The sequence below is a fragment of the Rhinolophus hipposideros genome (genome assembly GCF_964194185.1).
Source record: "Rhinolophus hipposideros genome assembly, chromosome: 9".
Taxonomy (NCBI): Eukaryota; Metazoa; Chordata; class Mammalia; order Chiroptera; family Rhinolophidae; genus Rhinolophus; species Rhinolophus hipposideros.
Genome location: NC_138055.1, coordinates 14,026,729 through 14,045,869, shown reverse-complemented (window position 1 = coordinate 14,045,869; position 19,141 = coordinate 14,026,729). Strand labels below are relative to the sequence as shown.

Below are 19,141 nucleotides of genomic sequence, written 5' to 3'. Positions count from 1 at the left end.
CTGCATGGCTAAAGGAGGAATTTTAATGCAAACATAACTTTTCCCCTAACTTCTAAGAAGCAGATTATTTCTCTGCCAAATAGAGCGATTATGCTCTATTTCTTGATATGGCAGAATTCCAGGCAAATGTGTGAAGGAGTGAGCCTTCGCACCATATGGAATCTACAAAGACCTGCGTTGCCTGCTGGCACCTTGAAACACTTAAGTAGGTTTCTCAAACCTGTTAAGTGTGTTCTTAGTTTTTAAGAGCTCTCTTTTAAAACCTGCATAAAGTATAGCTTGAGATCTCTAGAACAGTGAAGTAAAACTTCCTTTAGGAAAAATTCTTTTAGCCTGAATGTGAAGAATTTGACAAGTCTCAGAAAAATTAGTCTTTTGACAAAATTAATTGGGGTTCTGTTTATTGTCAGCAATGCACATTTTCTGATTTACTGCTCTTTGGCTGTTGGTTTCTTTTTTTTTTTTTTTCAGTTTGTAATTGTGACCAGGGTTCACTATGCCTCCCTGCCTCCTTTTTCATGATGAAACTCATAGGATATATATACATTTTAGAAGATAGTACCCATTGCAAAAAGTGCTTGAGAATGTTTATTTTCCTCTTCCTAATCAAAATTTCTGTTTCAGGTTCTTCTGCAGCTTGGGCTATGGCTGCCAATGCCAGATGGCACCGTTTCTGAGAAAAGAGCTAGCTTTTGCTTAGAAGTAATACCCACAAACAATGCCAAATTAGCATAAGCAAATGTCAGTGAGTTAACACAAAGCCAACACTCTTTCTATCTTTTCTTTCCTTCCTAGGCCATGGGTGTTGAGAGTGACCAGGAAATTGTGCAGATGATTGGAACAGAGGAGCACGTGATGGCTGCATTTGGGCCTAGTTTGGAAGAGTGCCAGAAAGCTCAGATTTTCACACAGATGCAGGTGTGTCTTTTCATGTTGTCTTATGCTACGAAAAGGAATTGGGGATTTAGTGCCGTTCATTGATAAAGCATCGGGTGTCATGACTTTTTGGGGTGTAGGTTTGGGAGGGGTGTTAGGGTGATGGGAGGAGTGGTAGAGAAGCTTCTCTGACTCATTTTGGTGGCGATTGGAGGAAGGAGTGAGTCTAGACAGATCGTCACCTTATGGTGTCTAACTTAGAAGGGGGAGATGTGGCCACAAGGCTTTTGTTCTGATATGACAGCAAGTACTCTCTTTTTCCTTATTTGCCTGAGTGATATATATTTTTTAAAACTACAGAACTCTAGTGTAGAAGGGTGTGTGTGTGTGTGTCGTGCATGTCCCTCTAATACTGCTTTCTACTCCCTGTCTCCAGTTGCTTTTGGCATTCAGTTGTATGTGGTCTCCATCCCTTTTCCTGAATTCCCAGTGTTACCAGCAGGACCACTGCAGAGCCCTCACTGGCCTGCTGAGGCAGTCCCAGTTGGAACCTGGGGATGTTAGGGCAAGACTCAAAGATGAAAATAGGGAGCTACACATGCTTAAGATAAATAACAGCTATACTTAGGACTTTTAGTCCCACATCTGTAAAGGGCTTTGCTGAGTGGACATCAGTGGTGACATTCCTTAGAGCCATCCTGGGAGGAGGTGGGAACTCCCTACTATAGAGGCACAATAGAGCTCTTATTTATCCACATGTGCATTAGGCAATGCTGTGGGTTACGGACAACAAGTATAAATTCCAGGCTGCTTTTTTCTTGTCACCTAGGAGGCTTGTAAAGATAACATTTGCCCACTTATATCTGTTAGTGTGTGTTCTGAAAAATCAAACCTGTTGTGATATTGTCATAGACTAAGCTGAACATTTAGGAAGGTTATTGTCCTATGTATGCATACCTAATTCCAAAGCACAAATCAATAAGGGTTATTTTCATCACTGCCTTCCTCCTTTTCTGCACTTAATTAATAGTCAGCTCTAGTTATTGGGCAGGCAGCATCAGGAAATGTTGTTTGGATTTACGAGGTTCTATTTTTGGTCTTTATTGAAAATGAACTATTTAGTGAGCATGAATCTTTGTTGCAATTGAAATTATGTTATCCAAGGGTTCCAAGAATATGAAAAGTGTTAAGAAATACCCAGGAACTGGCTCAATTTTGGGAAGCACAGTCTATCCTTTAAAGCTATATAATGCCTTGGAAGTTTACCTTAATGGATTCAATGAGATTCATTATTCATTTTCTTACAAGCATCATCGTTGGTCAGATAAAGCTCTTTGAGCAGCAGCTAATTGTTTCTCTTACATACGTACTGACAAAATTTTAGCTGACTGAATTAGAGAAGTTCGTTTGAAAGATGAGAATATACAGTTAGTTAACTAACATAAGAAAGACAAATGTTCTGAATATGAGGAAAACCAATAGGAAGTTTGAAATGGCTTGTATTCTATATGCTGGATTAAAGCCTGGATTGATTATTTCCAACAATAAAAGGTTGCAGAGGCCGACCCAATCTAAAATGGTTGATACGTTGAAAATATATTATGAATTAGGGCAACATGAATATATTTTTTTATTCTAAATGAAAATGTAGCAAGTAAACTGTATCTTATGTAATAGAACTTTTGATGACATGGCATTTTAGTGGATTGCCTAAAGCCAGTGTTTTGTTTTTAATGCCTGCCTTTTTAGTCTCTCCCATTTCTTCTGCTTACAAGCCTTTTGCTGTATATTGGTCATGTACCTTTTACATCATCGTTGCCAAGGGCTCTGGTATATAGAGAAGAAATCACTGCTTCCCATTTTGGGAGGGCAGGATGTACTAGGGCTGTCATCTTGGCCTAGCATGAACAGACTGGGCTCTTATCTCAGCCCTCACACTATGAAAGCCTGACATTATTAGGTATTTTAATGTTACATCAGAAGGCATACCAGGTCCCCCTGTATTCCTCTATTTCTTCCTCAAAGAAGTGAAGAATCCTTAGCCTCATTCCTAGGGGAATTAGAGGACCAAAATTCAGTGAAAACAGTTCAGTGTAGAAAAAAACCGAACCGCCTATCTCTTCATGGTTTCCCCCAGTTTCTGAGTTGCTTTAATCAGTTCCTTAGTTACTACTTACTGCTAGGGAACTACAGCATGTGTTTTCAGGGTCTGAGTTTAGCTTGTGCTCTAATGGCCTTTTCATAAGGAAGATCCTAGGTTTGACGTCTGAGTCTTATCACAGAGGACTTCCATTCATTTCCAGGCATTATATTTAGTCATCAGGAATCAAAGAAAAAGATGACAACGTTTGGGAGGAGAGACAATATGTCAATAGACAGTGAAAACAGTGTGATCTGAGTACTAATGAAAGTATTCGTTCATTATACACAAGGACTTAAAATAGCAGAGAACAAGGAGTGGGGTTAGGAAAGACTTCAAAGAGGAAGTGATACCTAGGTTTTGAAGCTTGGAAAATAAATATCCCAGGCATGTAATTGGGGACAGGAATTTTAGGATATAGAATCAGGGATCGCAGCCCTTTTTTCTGACTAACTGAAAGCTAGTAAAAAAAAAAAATGCATTCATTGCTGTTACAAGTAGTAAGAACCACATAATTCTCTTCTTCAAAAACTTTATTATGGAAAAATTTTAACATATACAAAGTATACAGAATAGTATTATGAACCCTCATGTACTGTCACCCAGCTTCAACTTTATGAACCTTTGCCCTTCTTGTTTCATCTAAATCTCTAAGTTACACTGCTCACTTATTACTTGATTAGTTTTAGTTCTTCATTTTTTTAGGTAAAATTTATATACAGTGGAATGTGCAAATCCTAATTATATAATTTTTGTAAAATATAAAATATTTCCATTATCCTAGAAAATTCCTCATGCCCCTTCCTAGTCAGTTTTCACCTCCATCCTCTGATTTTTGTTTTCCTCCACTGTTTTGATTTTTTCACCATATGTTAGTTTTGCCTGTTCTAGTACTTTATACCGTGTTTCCCCGAAAATAAGGCTTAGCCAGACCATCAGCTCTAATGCGTCTTTTGGAGCAAAAATTAATAAAAGACCAGGTCTTATTTTAATATAATATAAGGCCGGATCTTATATATTATAAGACTGGGTCTAATGTAATATAAGACCCGGTCTAATGTAATATAACGTAAGACCCGGTCTTATATAATATAACATAGGACCGGGTCTTATATTAATTTTTGCTGCAAAAGACACGTTAGAGTTGATGGTCTGGCTAGGTCTTATTTTCGGGGAAACACGATTATATATGAAATTATGCAGAATATACATTTTTGTGTCTTTTTATACTTTATGCAGAATATACTTCTTTTGGCTGATCATACTGTCTGAGATTCATCCAAGTTGTTCCTTTTTATGTCTTTTATCCATATAGTTTGTTTTCTTTTTATTGCTGAGTAGTATTCCATTGTATGAATATACCAATTTATCTTTTCTTGTTGATGGACATTTGTTGTGTTCCACTTTTTAGCTGTTATGAACAATGCTGTTATAAGCATTCCTATATAAGTCTTTGTCTGGACAGGTTAGTATTTCTCTTGGATAAATACCTAGGAATAGAATTGTTGGATCAAAGAACAGTTGTGTGTATAACTTTTATGAAGTTTGAACTGCCAAACCTTTTTCCAAAATGATTATACCATTTTGCAGTCCTACCAGCAGTGTATGGGAGTTCTGATTGCTTCACCTCCTTACCAACATTTGGTGTTTCAGTCTTTTTTATTTCAGCCATTTTTGTGAGTGTTTGGTGGTATCTCATTGTGGTTTTATTCGGTTGGTACAAAAGTAATTGCAGTTTTTGCAATTAGTTTTAGCCTTTTAAACTGCAATTACTTTTGCACCAACCTAATTTCCCAGATGACTACTGATGTTGATTGAACACTTTTTCATGTACTTATTTACTTCTTTTGTGAAGTGTCTGTCCAACTCTTTTGCTCATTTTCCTTATTGAGTTGTCCTTTTATTATTGAATTTGAGTCCTTTAAAAAAATATCCTGGATATAAATCCCTTGTCAGATTTATGTATTGCATGTATCTTCTCCCAGTCCACTGCTTCTCTATTCATTATCTTAACTGTCTTTTGATGAGCAGTCTTCAATTTTTGTAAAATCTAATTATCAAGAGGTTTTTTTTTTTGTTTGTCTGTCTTTTATGGTTATTGATTTCTGTGCCCTGTTTAAAGAAATTTTTGCTTACCCCAATGGCATGAACAGATTCTCCTATGCTTTTTTCCTAGAACCTTTATAGTTCTAGTTTTTATGTTTAAGTCTAAAATCCATCTTAAACTAATTTTTCTGTTTGGTGTGAGGTAAGGGTCAGCTTAATTTTTTGCTTTAGGGATATTTAGTTGTTTCAACACTGTTGAAAAGACTTTACCTTACCCATTGAATTGCTTTGGCACTTTTATCAAACGTAAATTGACCATAGAAGTGTGGGTTTATTTCTGGACTTGTTTTTCTCCTCCAGTGATTATTTGTCTATCCTTATCGGAGTATCACACTTTTACTGTAGCTTTATAGGAGAAATCAGGTAGTGTAAATCCTCCAGCTTTTCTTTTTCAGGATCGTTTCAGCTATTTCAGGCCTTCTGCATTTCCATGTAAATTTTAGAATCAGTTTTTTTGTTGCTGTTTTTTTTTTTTTTTAAAGCCTGCGAGAAGTATAATTAGCAATTATGATACATCGCTTGGTCAATTTGGAGAGAATTTTAACAGTAAACCATCTTAGCACTATTAAATGTTCCAGTATACAAAAATGGTATAACCATCAGTTTATTTAGGTTTTGTTTTCTCTCAGCAATGTTTCGTAGCTTTCAGGATAGAGGTCTTACGTGCTGTGTTTCCTTTTTGAGGGGACAAATTTAGTGCCCCAAAATATTAACTGTAGACTGTGGTCCTCTCTCTGAGGAAGATTGATGGCTTCTTTCTATATTTTTTATCTTTATTTTCTAATTTTCCTACAATGATCATGTGTCAATTTTATAGTAGGAACACAAAGTATTAAATAAAAAGGGAATAGTATATAATTAGATAGTGTATACTACTAGTTTGTCGTTGATTCGTAACAAGTGTTGATTTTTGGCAAGGCCCAGTGCAACTTTCTCTATAACCAGGGTCCTTGTCTTTTTTGCTTATAGTGTTATGTATGGGTAGGTGCTTAATAAATTCTCTTTGATAATGCCATTAAACATTACTGTAATATGTTCTGTCTTTTATAGGCATTAAAATACATAGGGAACAAAGTAAGAAGGCAAAGGATGTGGGGAGGCGGACCAAAGAAAACCAAAATAGAAGAAGCAAGAGAGCTCCTGGCTTCTACTATTCTGACCCATGTACCGGTGAGTAATACCTTTGCAACTGTGAGTAATGAAGATTGTGGGGTCGGTACATTTCTGGTAAAAATTTTTGATTACCAGTTTACATTATTTAAAGTCTAGTTCCTCAAGAAAAGTGAGAATCCTAAATAGGACCAGACTGCCCCACTGGAAATAATCTTCCATTGTCAACAGTTTATTTGTACGCGGAGAATATTATTAGGTTGGTGCAAAATTAATTGTGGTTTAAAAGGTTAAAAATAATTGCAAAAACTTCAGTTACTTTTGCATCAACTTCATAGCTGCATTTGGATCATCATCGTCATGTTTATTCTTTCGTGGTTCTTCTTTCAATCTAAAATTATAGTTTTTTTTATATTCATGCACATATTAATGCTGCTACTAAATTTCGTGGTTTCAAAGGACAGAGATGGTGTCTTAGATTTTTTTTTATTGAAGTATAATTGAAATGCGGAATTGTATTGGTTTCAGGTGTACAACATAATGATTCTATATTTGCATATATTGCAAAATGATAACCACCGTAAGTCAGGTTAACATCCATAACTATACATAGTTACAGATTTTCTTTTCTTGTAATGAGAAATTTTAAGATCTGCTTTCAACAACTTTCAAATATGTACTATAATGTTATTTACGATAATTGCCACGCTGTACATTACATCATGGTGGCATTTATTTTATAATTGGAAGTTTGTACCTTTTCACTTCCTTGTCTTGGATGTTTTTAAATAATTTAAAACAAGTTTACAGTGCCTTGCACATATGGACATTTATTTTTATTGTGATAAAATATATGTAACAGAAAATTTGCCATTTTTAAGTGTATAGTTGTGTGTCATTAAGTACATCTCTCTGTTGTGTTACTACGATACTTTTTAATGTATTGGATGAGTTCATGTCCTAGAATTTTAGAGTTAACATCATCGAGTCTCCTTCAGTTACAGTGAAGATGCTCAGGTCCAGACAAGCTAGATGATTTGCCTCGTCACCGGCTGGTTAGTGGTCAGAAAGAGAGCTAAAACACACCTTCTTATTTTTTATTAACTTATCATTAAAGAGCGATTGACCGTGTTGGCACATTGGCAAGAATCATCCTTCCCCGCTCCCATTTAATATGCATGTTATGCTTTCTAAGTGAGCTACCATGTGTACTCTTCATGAATGATCTAATTCAGGGGTTGCACACTCTCCCTTCAGGGAGATTATAAATAATGGGAATTCGAGGGATCTGTGGAAATGGATGGTGACCACCTAAATGCATTCAGATTCGATTTTCTTATTTTGAAGCACCTTGTTAGTCAGATAATGCAGGGCTCTGATCCTGCCTTTTGGCTGCCATTTCGTTGTGTGTGTCCTTGATATAATTCAAAGAATTAGAGAAGTCTTAATACTAAAGCTGGGTCTGAACTGAATTTTAAACTTGGATGATTGGAACAACAAAACTCAAAGTGTAAAATTGAGGAATGGAAACAACAAGGGCTTTGGAGCCAGAGATTCCAGGGTTCATGTCCTGGTTTCCTACTCCCTGGCTGATTTACTTTGGGCAAATGTTAAGCTGGGTAAGCTTCAGTTTTCCCATTGCACAGTGAAACTAATACCACTTCCTCACAGGGTCGTTGTAATGATACGGTGATAGGATAAATGTAAGCTCCATGGTTTCCCAGCTCTCTGGCACGGTTGTAGAGTTTCTATCAGGGTCCTCACTTATCTTGCTGTGGTAACTGAAGAGAACTTTTGGTCAACTAAAAAGCCTTAGCTCTTAGAATGCTGGCTATACTGACATTTATTTATTTAAATTGATAAAGCTAAACATTAGCACTGTAACATGATTGCTGTGGGCCTAAACTACCATTTTTAAAGTTTTGTTATATATAATCCAGTGAGGTGTAAAGTCAGAATAGATAAACCAGAAAAAGACCTTCATTTTCCAAAATGTTTTAGGACAGTTTTTACCTAAGTGTGATGTTAGAGATGATTTTAGGTGATACAGGGACACTTTTATTTAAATAATTATGCATTTTTTAGAAGAAATACAACTAGCATTCCAAATCCATTTTTGTAATATTTGGGATTTTATGGTATTGTATAGAATAAAACTTGCTTAAAAATGAGTTTAAAAGTCGAATGAAAATATTAACTAATTTAAGTGTTAAGATATGACAGTAATCGGGATTGTGGATCTTGAATGCCTTAGATTTGGAGAGCAGAGGTTGGGATGTGTGCGTAGAAGGAGAAAGGTGAGCAGGTACTCGGTATTCCCCGGGGGACCTCCAAGGGCTTTGGCTTGGAGCCCTGGCCTGGCCTTTCCGTTCCTCAGAGGCACTGGGTCTTCAAGTGCATTTTTCAGGCTAGTACTTTCAGCACCACCTGGGAACTTGTGAGAAATTCTTGGACTCTGTGTCAGACCTACTGAATCAGACACTCTAGGGGTGGGGCTGAGCATCTGTTCTAACAAGTCCTCCAGGGATTTGGAGCCTCACTAACATTTGAAAACCACTGCTCTCAGGGTCTCCCCAAGATGCCTAAGACCTCTCTTTTTTCCAAGGTAATAGTATAAGGACTCCAGAGTTTTGGTGACAGCAATTCTGTTTCAGTGTACCAAACTCATTTGGTAGGTCTTCTTTCCCTCTTCCAGATAATTCATGGTTAACATCCCACAAAGGGATATCTGAACTGTTGGCCTTGTACCAAAAAGTGGTGTCAGCCACTAGATTAGAGGGTTCCTATTCCATATCAATAGGAAAAATGAGCTAAGTATTAACTCATTTTTTTTATTAAATTTTATTGGGATGACGATTGTTAGTAAAGTTACATAGATTTCAGGTGTACAGTTCTGTATTACATCATCTATGTATCGCATTGTGTGTTCACCACCCAGAGTCAGTTCTCTTTCCATCACCATATATTTGATCCCATTTACCCTCATCTACCACCACCCCCCTCTTACCCTCTGGTAACCACTAAACTGTTTATTGTCTGTGCCAATGAGGTTTTATTTCTTCAGTAGTTTGTCTTGTTCTTTGTTGTTTTCAGTTTTACATACCCACATATCAGTGAAATCATATGGTCTTGACTTTCTAAACCTAGGGTTTTCTTTTCAGAATCTAATAGTTAAAAAGGGGGGGGGTTGGGTGGGTGAAATGAGTTAGGGTTCAAGTGCCTTGTAAAGTGCAGTAGGCATCTGCTATAAATACCTGTATTTACTTATAAATGTTTTGGGTGAATCTGCCAGTATTTATGCAAAATGAAAATATGGAATGGAATTTGCTAAAATTGAAAATTTTGTTAATGAAAATTTACTTCATTTTTTTCATTAACAAGGAAGGTAAATACAACTAGAAGAGTTATGTTTTAGATGTAACTTGCCACATTAAGATTGGGAAAAAAAGCAAATTAGATGGATCTAACTGGAGAGCCATACACCTTTATAACTATTAATATCAGTTGAGAATGTGAATTACTTATAGCTGCCCAGACATTGGGTCTTTGTAGAGTTTTTGTTTGTTTGTCTAAGGATAGACAAGAGAATTTTCTTTTTAAAGAACTACATTTATTCCAGCCTTACTTATTGATGTGATTGTTTTGTGAGTACAAGGTTACAAAATAGCTTTTAGGGCTACTTCTTTTTTTAACCACATTCCAAGTTAACACATTTCTTTTAAGGCATCCAAAGTTCTCAGTAATAGGAAGAGAATAAATTGACCTAGAAAAGAAATGAAACTTTCTTTGAAGGAGAATGAACTTTTTGAGATACATACAGAATTTCTAAGATCTATATTATTTAGTGTAATTCTTTAACAGCAACAACAAAATATATGAAGGAGAATAGTTGCTGATGTGTTTTTTTAAATCAAGATCCCCTGAATTAATCTGTCATAATGATAAACTCAATGGGTTCTCAATGAGATCTTACTCAATGAATAAGGAAAGTAAAACAAATTTTATAATATGAATCTTCTACAGAAAAAAAGTATAAAATATTCCTTAGAATTGGCAGAAGCTTAGCCCATACTCTCGGAACTCATCATTTGGATGTAAAGGATTTACCTAGTTTTCTTAGATTTTTGTCCCCCCCAGACAAACCAGTGCAATTATTTACCCAGTTCTGATTTAACTTACTGATGGGGTCAGTAAGTTAAATGAATCAGTAAGTTAAATGAATCCAGATTCATTCATATGGATTTCAGGGTTCCTGCAAGAGAAGATTGAAGAGAACATTTGCAGTGGGTTCATTCATCAATCCATTCATCCAGTAGATAGTTGAGTGCCAGACAGTATTCTAGTACTATTCATGTTATCTTTTTCTGTATACCACACATTTCCAAAAGTAAATGGCTTAAGATACTGTTCATTGCTATCTCTCATGATTCTGTGGTTTGACTGGGCTCAACAGTGAAAGATGGGGTTTCTTACCTTGGGTCTCATGAAGTCGCAGACAGATAGCAGAGGAGGCTGGAGTCATTGGAAAGCTTGACTGGGCTGGACATCCGAAATGGCTTCCTCAGACATATCTCTGGCTCCTCAGCGCTTTTCCAAGTAGCCCCTCCAGCCCCAGCATTGTCCTGGACTTCTCACATGGTACTTCAGGATTAAGAGAGAAAAGTGGAAACTGCTAATTTGCAGGCCAGCACAAAGTAGGTGATGGATTCTTAAGAAAGCAGTGACATGAAACATAGGGAGGGAAGGAATTGATGGTAGTCATCTTTGAAGAAAAGCTGCCGCAGGTAATGTACAAAGTTGAAAACTCATCATCTTACCTCAGGAAAGTTTATAGACTAGTTGAATTTCTTTGACTAGAGAGAATCACAACAATTCATTATCTTTTTATTTAAATATTGTAACAGTGGTTCTTTTCTTAAGGCACCTTAAATTTTAATGTGCATTGTCTCAGAAATGTTCTGTGATTTCTAAATTACAGGTTAAAGAATTCAATTTTCGAGCCAAATGTATCTACACTGCAGTGATGGTGCGAAGAGTGATTCTGGCCCAAGGAGATAATAAAGTTGATGACAGAGACTATTATGGTAACAAGCGATTGGAGTTGGCAGGACAGGTGATTTAATTATTTTATGTGTGAAATTGTTTTCTTTAATACAAATTATTTTGGTATTAATTTTAGATGGGGAAGAGATAGTTGAATGGAATATAGTTTGCATATATTTGAAGTACCGTATTTTGCCGTGTGTAATGCGCAATTTTTTTGCCCAAATTTGTGAGGGAAAAATAAGGATATGCATTATACATGGGTAGTACTAATTCCATATCTCTATAAATGTTTTTAATTCTTTTATTTGTGCTTCTGAGTTAAAAGTGTAACTCTAGAAATCAATAATGATATCCATATGCAAAATAATATCCTGGAATATGATAATCGTTTTTTTTTAAACTTTTGATGAACTTGCAATGACGAAGAGTTCTTGGCTTTCTATCATGGGTAAATATCATAAATTTGTTACCAGTACATAAAATTTCTTGCACCTTGTATCTGTTCTTGTGTTTTATAATTATTTGTTACATAAAATTTCTTGTACCATAAATGTTAAAAAATAAATACTAAAATTCCTTTATAATACAAAAAGCAAGTACCTAGATGTAAACAAATAAAAATTTGAATTAAAAAATTAAAACAAAAAATTTTTCTCCCTGAAACTTTGGGCCAAAAACATGGGTGCGTATTATAATGGGACCACATTATACACAGCAAAATATGGTATAAACATTTCACACGTGACCTACTATTTCTTAAGAATTTCTTTAACTATGAAAACTCTTATTTTAATTTTTTAAATATGTTATTAATGTTACCTGTATTATATCTTTTGTTTAGATGTTTACCCTCATTCTATGTAATGTAGAAAATGAAATGATGACTTTCAATAATATCATTTACTCAGTTAACAAATATTAAACTGCTGTCATATGGCAGGCACAGTTCTAGGAAGTGGAGATTCAGGGGGAATAAGACGTAGAAAGATCCCTTTTCTCTTAGTTTTAATAGCCTACTGAGAGAAAGAGAGACAGTAAACAATGCCCCAACTTTTGATACCGTAGCGGAAGTGAGTTCGTGAAGACGTCTCTGATCTCATTTTAAGTCTAACTGATAAATTATATATTATTTTGAGACTGTGTACCCCTTTTAACTGGGTAGCAAGCATCTAAAAGTCTTCAAAACATCATGTTTCAGCATTTAAATCAGAAATTGCTTTTAAATCAAAGCACTAGAATATAGACCTGGCTGCTGTTGATATTTTCTCTTTATCTTTGGTTTTAAAGAAGTGCCTTGGTGTGGCAGTTTCTGTTGCTGTCCTGCTTAGGGTTCACTAAGTTCTTAATCTGTAAACTTATGTCTTTCACCAAATTTGAGCAATTTTCAGGCTTTAATTCTTCAACTGTCTTTTTTATACTATTTTCTATTCTCCTTTGGACTCCAGTTATACTGTTAGGCCCATTGATATTGAGGCTCTGTTAATTTTCTTTTCAATTTTATTCTGTTCTTCAGATTGGCTAATTCGATTGATCTACTTTCAGGTTTACTTACTTCTTATGTCATCTCTCATATGCTGTTACAGTCATCCAATTAATTTTTTGGTTTTGATATTATATTTTCAGTTCTAGAAATTTCATTTGGGTTTTTTTTTTAAGATTTTTATTGGGGAAGGGGAACAAGACTTTATTGGGGAACAGTGCTGCGTACTTCCAGGACTCTTTTCCAAGTCAAGTTGTTGTCCTTTCAATTTTAGTTGTGGAGGGGGCCATTCAGCTTCAAGTTGTTGTCCTTTCAGTCTTAGTTGTGGAGGGCGCAGCTCAGCTCCAGGTCCAGTTGCCGTTGCTAGTTGCAGAGGGCGCAGCCCACCATCCCTTGAGGGAGTCGAACAGGCAACCTTATGGTTGAAAGGACGCACTCCGATCAACTGAGCCATCTGGGAGCTCAGCGGCAGCCCAGCTCAAGGTGCCGTGTTCAATCTTAGTTGCAGGGTCAGAGCTCACCATCCTTTGAGGAACTTGAGGAGTTGAACCAGCAACCTTGTGGTTGAGAGCCCACTGGCCCATGTGGGAATCGAACCGGCAGCCTTCAGAGTTAGGAGCACAGAGCTCCAACCGCCTGAGCCACCGGGCCGGCCCTCATTTGGGTATTTTTATATCTCTTTTTTTCTACTGAGACTTCACAATAATATTTTCATCAAAATTCTTAAATTTTAATAGCTACTTTAGAATCTTGATCTGCTAATTTTTACATCTCCATCATTTTAGGATCAGTCTCTTCATTAGCTTTTCTCTTGAGTATGGGTCATGTTTTCCTGTTGCTTCATGTGTCTAATATCTTGGATTGTATCCTAATGGACATTGTGGATGATGAGTTGTGGAGACGCTAGATTCTGTTTTATTCATCTGAAGAGTGTTCTGGTTTTTGTTTTAAAGTTAAACTTGACTGTAAACCTCTGAATCCTATCTCCTTGCAGCAAACAGCTGACTATTTTTAGTTCTTCCCATCATGGCTGGGCTGTAAGATGCTCCATTTCCATTCTCTTGGTTATTTGTCTTACCAATTGAAAGAAGTATTTTTAGTTTTTACAAAAACTGTTATGATTTTTTAATAAGTAATGTCAAAGTAAATAAAGCATTATAAAATAGCAGACATTAAAATACAAATCATACAGTAAAAATGCTTTTCAAAAATGACATATTAACATAGTAAAAAGAATTTCAAACAATTACAAGAAATTTGACAATGAAAGTGAGTCTTTCTCCCAGTTCTGACCTCCCTTCCCATCTAACCCAGTTCCCTAGTTCCCCTCCCCAGTAACAGTTACTTTTTCCTTCCTGTCCTCTATCCTTCCAGAGACCTTTATGTGTGTACAAGTATCTTTATTAACTGGCATTTTAAACTTGTACTATTGGAAACTCTTGGCTTGCAGACATTGAGGCCTATGTGTGAATTTATGCTAAGTTTTGTGGGCCTTCTTTGTCAGGGGCAAGTTTGGAGTCAGCCTTTGCAATTTTAGAAGAAATCATATAAAGGAACAATTTGTCTTCATTAGTATGAAAGAGATATTCAAAGCAGTATGTCTGTGAATGTTGCATGACCATTACTGCCAAGTCCTCTTACTTCAGGAGGGATTTAATCAGTTAAATGTGTAATGTTGCTATAGAAATTGACATGCCTGCTTTTCTGCTGTGCTTTTTAGTTTTGAAAAACTTCATGCATATAAGACTACATGTAATGTATATGTGTGTTTGTGTATTCAAGACTTATAAAACAAATATTCACATGTCCCAACACAAGAGTGAACACAGCACTAGTATGTTTGAATCCACGTGCCTTCTCTGATTCTTAGCTGCCCCTCCCATCTGTCTGTTCTGGAAGCTCTGGCCAGGTGCCTGCCTGTTCACTTAGTGGAAAGCAGTCCTAATAGATTTCTGAACATTTACTGTGAGATTAGGTCCACTTCCCAGGAGCATTCCCCAGCAGACCTGAGCTTCAGATATGGGTTTCGAGGTTCTGAAAGCATGAACTCTTACTCAAATCCCAATATTAAAACAGATAAAAGTTGAGCCTCTCTTGTCAAGGTGGGGTATAAGGGCTTGTTGCTCTGCCTACTTGCCCTTCCCTCGAACCCCTCTGTGGAATTCATAAACACAGTTGACTGCTCTTTAGAGCGAAGTGTAAACTCCAGCAGGGCTCCTGGGGTCCTTGATGATCTTGCCCCCCCGCCCCCCCGTGCCTCTTTTTAGCCTGATCTCACACCAAGGCGAGCCACTTACATCTTCTCCAATACACCATGATGCTCCTTCATCCTGCCATGCCTTTGGGTTGTGTCGCTTGCCAAAGTCTACACTTCCTCATCTCTCCTCACCCTCTCCTTAGTGAGGAGCTCCTACCCATTCATTCTTTGAGTCTCCCTCTCTGAAGCCATCTGTGAACCCCAGGAGTAGTTAGTTGTTCTGTCTTCCAAATGCCAATAGCACTTTGTTCAGGGTTTTATTTATATGTTGAATTACTGCATAAGTCTTACCTGCATGCTTCTTTCCCCTTTTAGACTGGAAGCGCATTGAGGGAAGGGACCAGTTACACTCATCTCTCCATCCCGGGATAAAGTACCCTGCACCCAGATACAGTAGTGACAGAGGCTTTATGAGGCACCTGTTCTCAAGAGTGTGCGTTTAGTAGGGGAGACAGACAACGAACAAGTCAACTAAATAAATATGATAATGTTAGATAGTCACAGTGTTTCCACTATGGAAAACCAAAGACAGACTAATATTAGAGAGAGAGTTGGGCTGTTTGTTGGGGAAAGGGTGTTAGGATGGTCAGGAAAGATCTCTTTGAACATGGTATATTTCAAGCTGAGCCTTCACACATTCCAGCTAAGTCTCGAATGAGGAGAAGCCAGTCTCATGCCCCCTTGGGAAGTGCGTTCCAGCAAGAGCCCCGAGCAAGGGCATACACCCCAGGCAGTTCTGGTGTTGGGGGAACTGGCAGAGGATCAGTGTGGCTGGCACGCATGGCGTGTGGGGTGGTGAGAGGTGGCATTGGGGAATTCGTGTGTAGGCCATGGAAGGCGTTCGGATTTCGTTTTACATGCAGTGGAAAACCATTGGAGAGTTTTCATCAGAGAAGTGACGCAACCTGATTTTCAGTTTAGAAAGCTCTGATTCGGAGATAAACAGGCCAGGAATGGACCAATTAGGAGGCCATGGCAGTATTTCAGGTGACAGATGATGGTAATTGGGATGATAACAGTAGATACTACCACAACTAAAATTTTCAAAACTGGAATTTAAAATTTATAGCAATTTTAGGTTTGGGGAAAAAAATTAATGTCTGTATACTTGGGAAGTTCTGCTTGGTTAATGGCTGATGCTAGCAGGTGGGTTTTTGGCCACCTTCATATTGACCACTGTTCAAGGGATTATGGGTATCCCTACCACCATCAAGCCCAATGTTTACAGTTTTCTAATTGGAAAAAATCATGCTGTGAAATGAGTCCATTAAAAAAAAAGTTGGCTGTTTAGACTAATGATGTCAGGAGATGGGAGAGGAGAAACTATCCTGTTGCTTAAAAAGTTAAAATTAAAAAGAGAGTTCCCATGTGCAAGAAAACATCGCTTTATAAACAATGTAAAGACATAAAAGGCATTGTGTTTGCAAAATCATGTAAAAACAATAGCTGCTAATTTCACACCCCAAGGGATGAGGGAGCATAAATGTGCTTCAGCTTTAGATAACAGAGCTGTATCCACGGGCCAAGCGGGTCCACAGAGCTTTCCCTCAGTCTTTCTGCCACCTGAGGTCTGGCCGGCCAGCCGCCAGTAGAGGTGTTAGTAAAACCTACCGATTTCAGGCTTAATCTTTTCACCTACCTTTTCTTTTTCAGTAATATGTTCATTATTTGCTGAGCATTACTCTATTCTTTGTCTGCAAATTTTTGTTTCTAATGCAGCTTGCTTTGTATGGGTGAGATATGGAACGGCACCAAAATCCGGCACCCTGGAAAGCCAGGGATTTCCACCCTGTGACAAAAGAATGCCGTCTTGACTTCAGAGATTGCCTAATCCCAGCTGTTCTGATAATGTAATTAAGGCTGCCTAATGTCTTTAATTTTGCAACCAGTTTGTGTGAAAAGGAGAATTTGGCACTCGGAAGGCTTAAACACTAAATAGCAATCTCAAGACGCCTAATTAGAATTCTCTGACATTAAGCTAATTGGTGAAACTGTATTTCAGAGCTTAACTTCTTTATTAATTTTTTAGCATTTTCATTGAAAATCAATTGATGAGCTGTCAGCATTTTTTCTGTACAAGTAATGTGCTCTTTCGTGCTCCTGTCTGAAGCAGGCTGCAAGGCCTCATACTAGCAATGAAAGGTATTGAATATTATCACCAGCATTCCATCCCTTCTATCCACTTCACTCTTGACCTAAATAATGTGGCTTGTTGTGTGACTTGGCCTTGTAGCGTCTCACTGCTCTGTGAACTGGAGAACATGATTTCTCTTAAATTGAAAATTTCGGGGTGGAAAAATTTATTAATGAGGCAGTTCTAATGAGTGTGCTCTTTTTACTTGTTTAGTACCAGGGGCATTTCCTTGTGTTTGAATCAGGGGGCTACAAGAAATTCAGCTTGGATTCAAAAACACTTTGTCATAATTTGAGACACAAAAAGTCTAATAAAAGTGTAAGGGACTAATTAAAATAGAGCTGAGCTTTTGTGGTTTAAGTTAAGGGCATTTGCTTCTGTTCAGGATGCTTATTCAAGTTCCTTTTGCCAGTTTCCACAGGAAGTTGCTGAAATGGACTGCATCCTTCTCACCCCTCTGCACCTGCTTCCATTCCCATAGTCTTTCTTTCCTTGAGTGAAACTGCTGGGTCTGAGTGGAAGAAAGGATTAAGCCCTCAAAGGAGGAAGTTTTCTTTTTAGAATACTTCTGACATGGTAAATTCAAGTTCAGGATCCTGGCTTTCCTAGCTGCAAAGTTGATTTTATATAGTAGAAAAGTGGAAGGATGTTTCTAACTTAAGGGAAAAGTGTAACATCATATTCCACTTAGGAAAGTCTTTCTTCAGTAGTAGCTAGAAGAGAAGACTCATTTGCTTTGAATATACTTGTATCTTCAGTATGAGTCAAAAAAACTACCCGTGGGTAATAAACATTCAAGAATATAGTCAGTATGGAATTTGGAAAATCTTTAGCTTATAAGATTACACTGAATTTCAGAATTCCTCTTTAAGTAGATAAGTAGTATATATATATATATATATATAATATCTACCCCCCCATATTACTTTGTTGTTTTGTTAGTTTACTTAGATTACAAATATATTGAGCTTTTTCCTTTTTCTTTAAAGGAAATAAAATGCTTACAAAGGGGTGAAAAATAACAATTTTGCAGGGGAATTTAAGTATTTATAATATTATATTTGATCATTGAAGAAGTATGCCTGCTATTTACTTGTAATAACCCACCTATTCAGTTTTGCAAGCTTTATATAAATGGTGTTCTGGTTATCTACTGCTGCTTTGCAAGCTATCCCAAAACAGTGGCTTAAAACGACAAGCATTTCATTATATCTCACAATTTAGTGGGTCAGGAGTCAATGGGCTACAACAAATAGCTGTAGCCCCTACAACAAATGGCTGTTTGATTCTTCTGTTTTGCGTGGTATGTTGATGGAGGTCCGTTGGTGGTGGTCTGCAGGAGCTGAGTGGGGAGGGCTGGAAGGCTGGGCTCAGCGAGGACCTGGCCCTTCCAGGGTTGTGGCATCAGAATGACCAGGACGCCGCATGAGTGTTTCCCATGAGCAAGGCAGAACCTGCATCGCCTTAATGGCCTTGTCTTAAAAGTCACAGCTGCACTTTCTTTATTGGACCAAGCAGGCAGAACCTTTGCCCAGATTTGGAACAGTGGGGGGACATGGGCCACATGTCTCAATGTGCAGTTCAAGGAGTCAGCCAGAGATTTGGGCAGTTTATCTACATAGTTGGGGGGTATTCTTCTGTGATTCTCTCCTTTTTGTGAATTCCCCTCACTTTCCAGCTACTGTAGTGGCTCAGATCTTTCTCGTCTGGTTCTTCAATCCAGTAAAACCGGGTCTCTCTGAGTTTTCGCTTCTCAGTGCAGTTTGAACCCTTCTTGACAATGTGTCCTGCCCTTAATTGAAAAGCCTTAAAAACAGGAAATGCATTCAGTGCCACTCACTTTTGATACGTGTCAGCTTTCCTCCTGTTTCTGCCTGCTTTTGGACATTCTCCAGTGCCTTCAAATAGTTTTAATATTTGTCCAGAGTTTATCATTATTATCAGCAGGCAAGTCTATCTGATAGGAGCTACTCCACCAATTCTGGAAACAAC

At 37.5% G+C, this 19,141-nt stretch overlaps 1 protein-coding gene across 1 annotated transcript in view; it reads left to right on the top strand.

The window, feature by feature from the left end:
• Nucleotides 1-19,141, top strand: part of POLR3B (RNA polymerase III subunit B) — a 115,515-nt gene that overhangs the window by 28,216 nt on the left and 68,158 nt on the right. Inside the window, exons 10-12 of the mRNA XM_081060968.1 lie at nt 796-918; nt 6,173-6,292; nt 11,211-11,345. Coding sequence (XP_080917094.1) covers nt 796-918; nt 6,173-6,292; nt 11,211-11,345 — 378 coding nt within the window. The remainder of the gene's footprint in view (nt 1-795; nt 919-6,172; nt 6,293-11,210; nt 11,346-19,141) is intronic.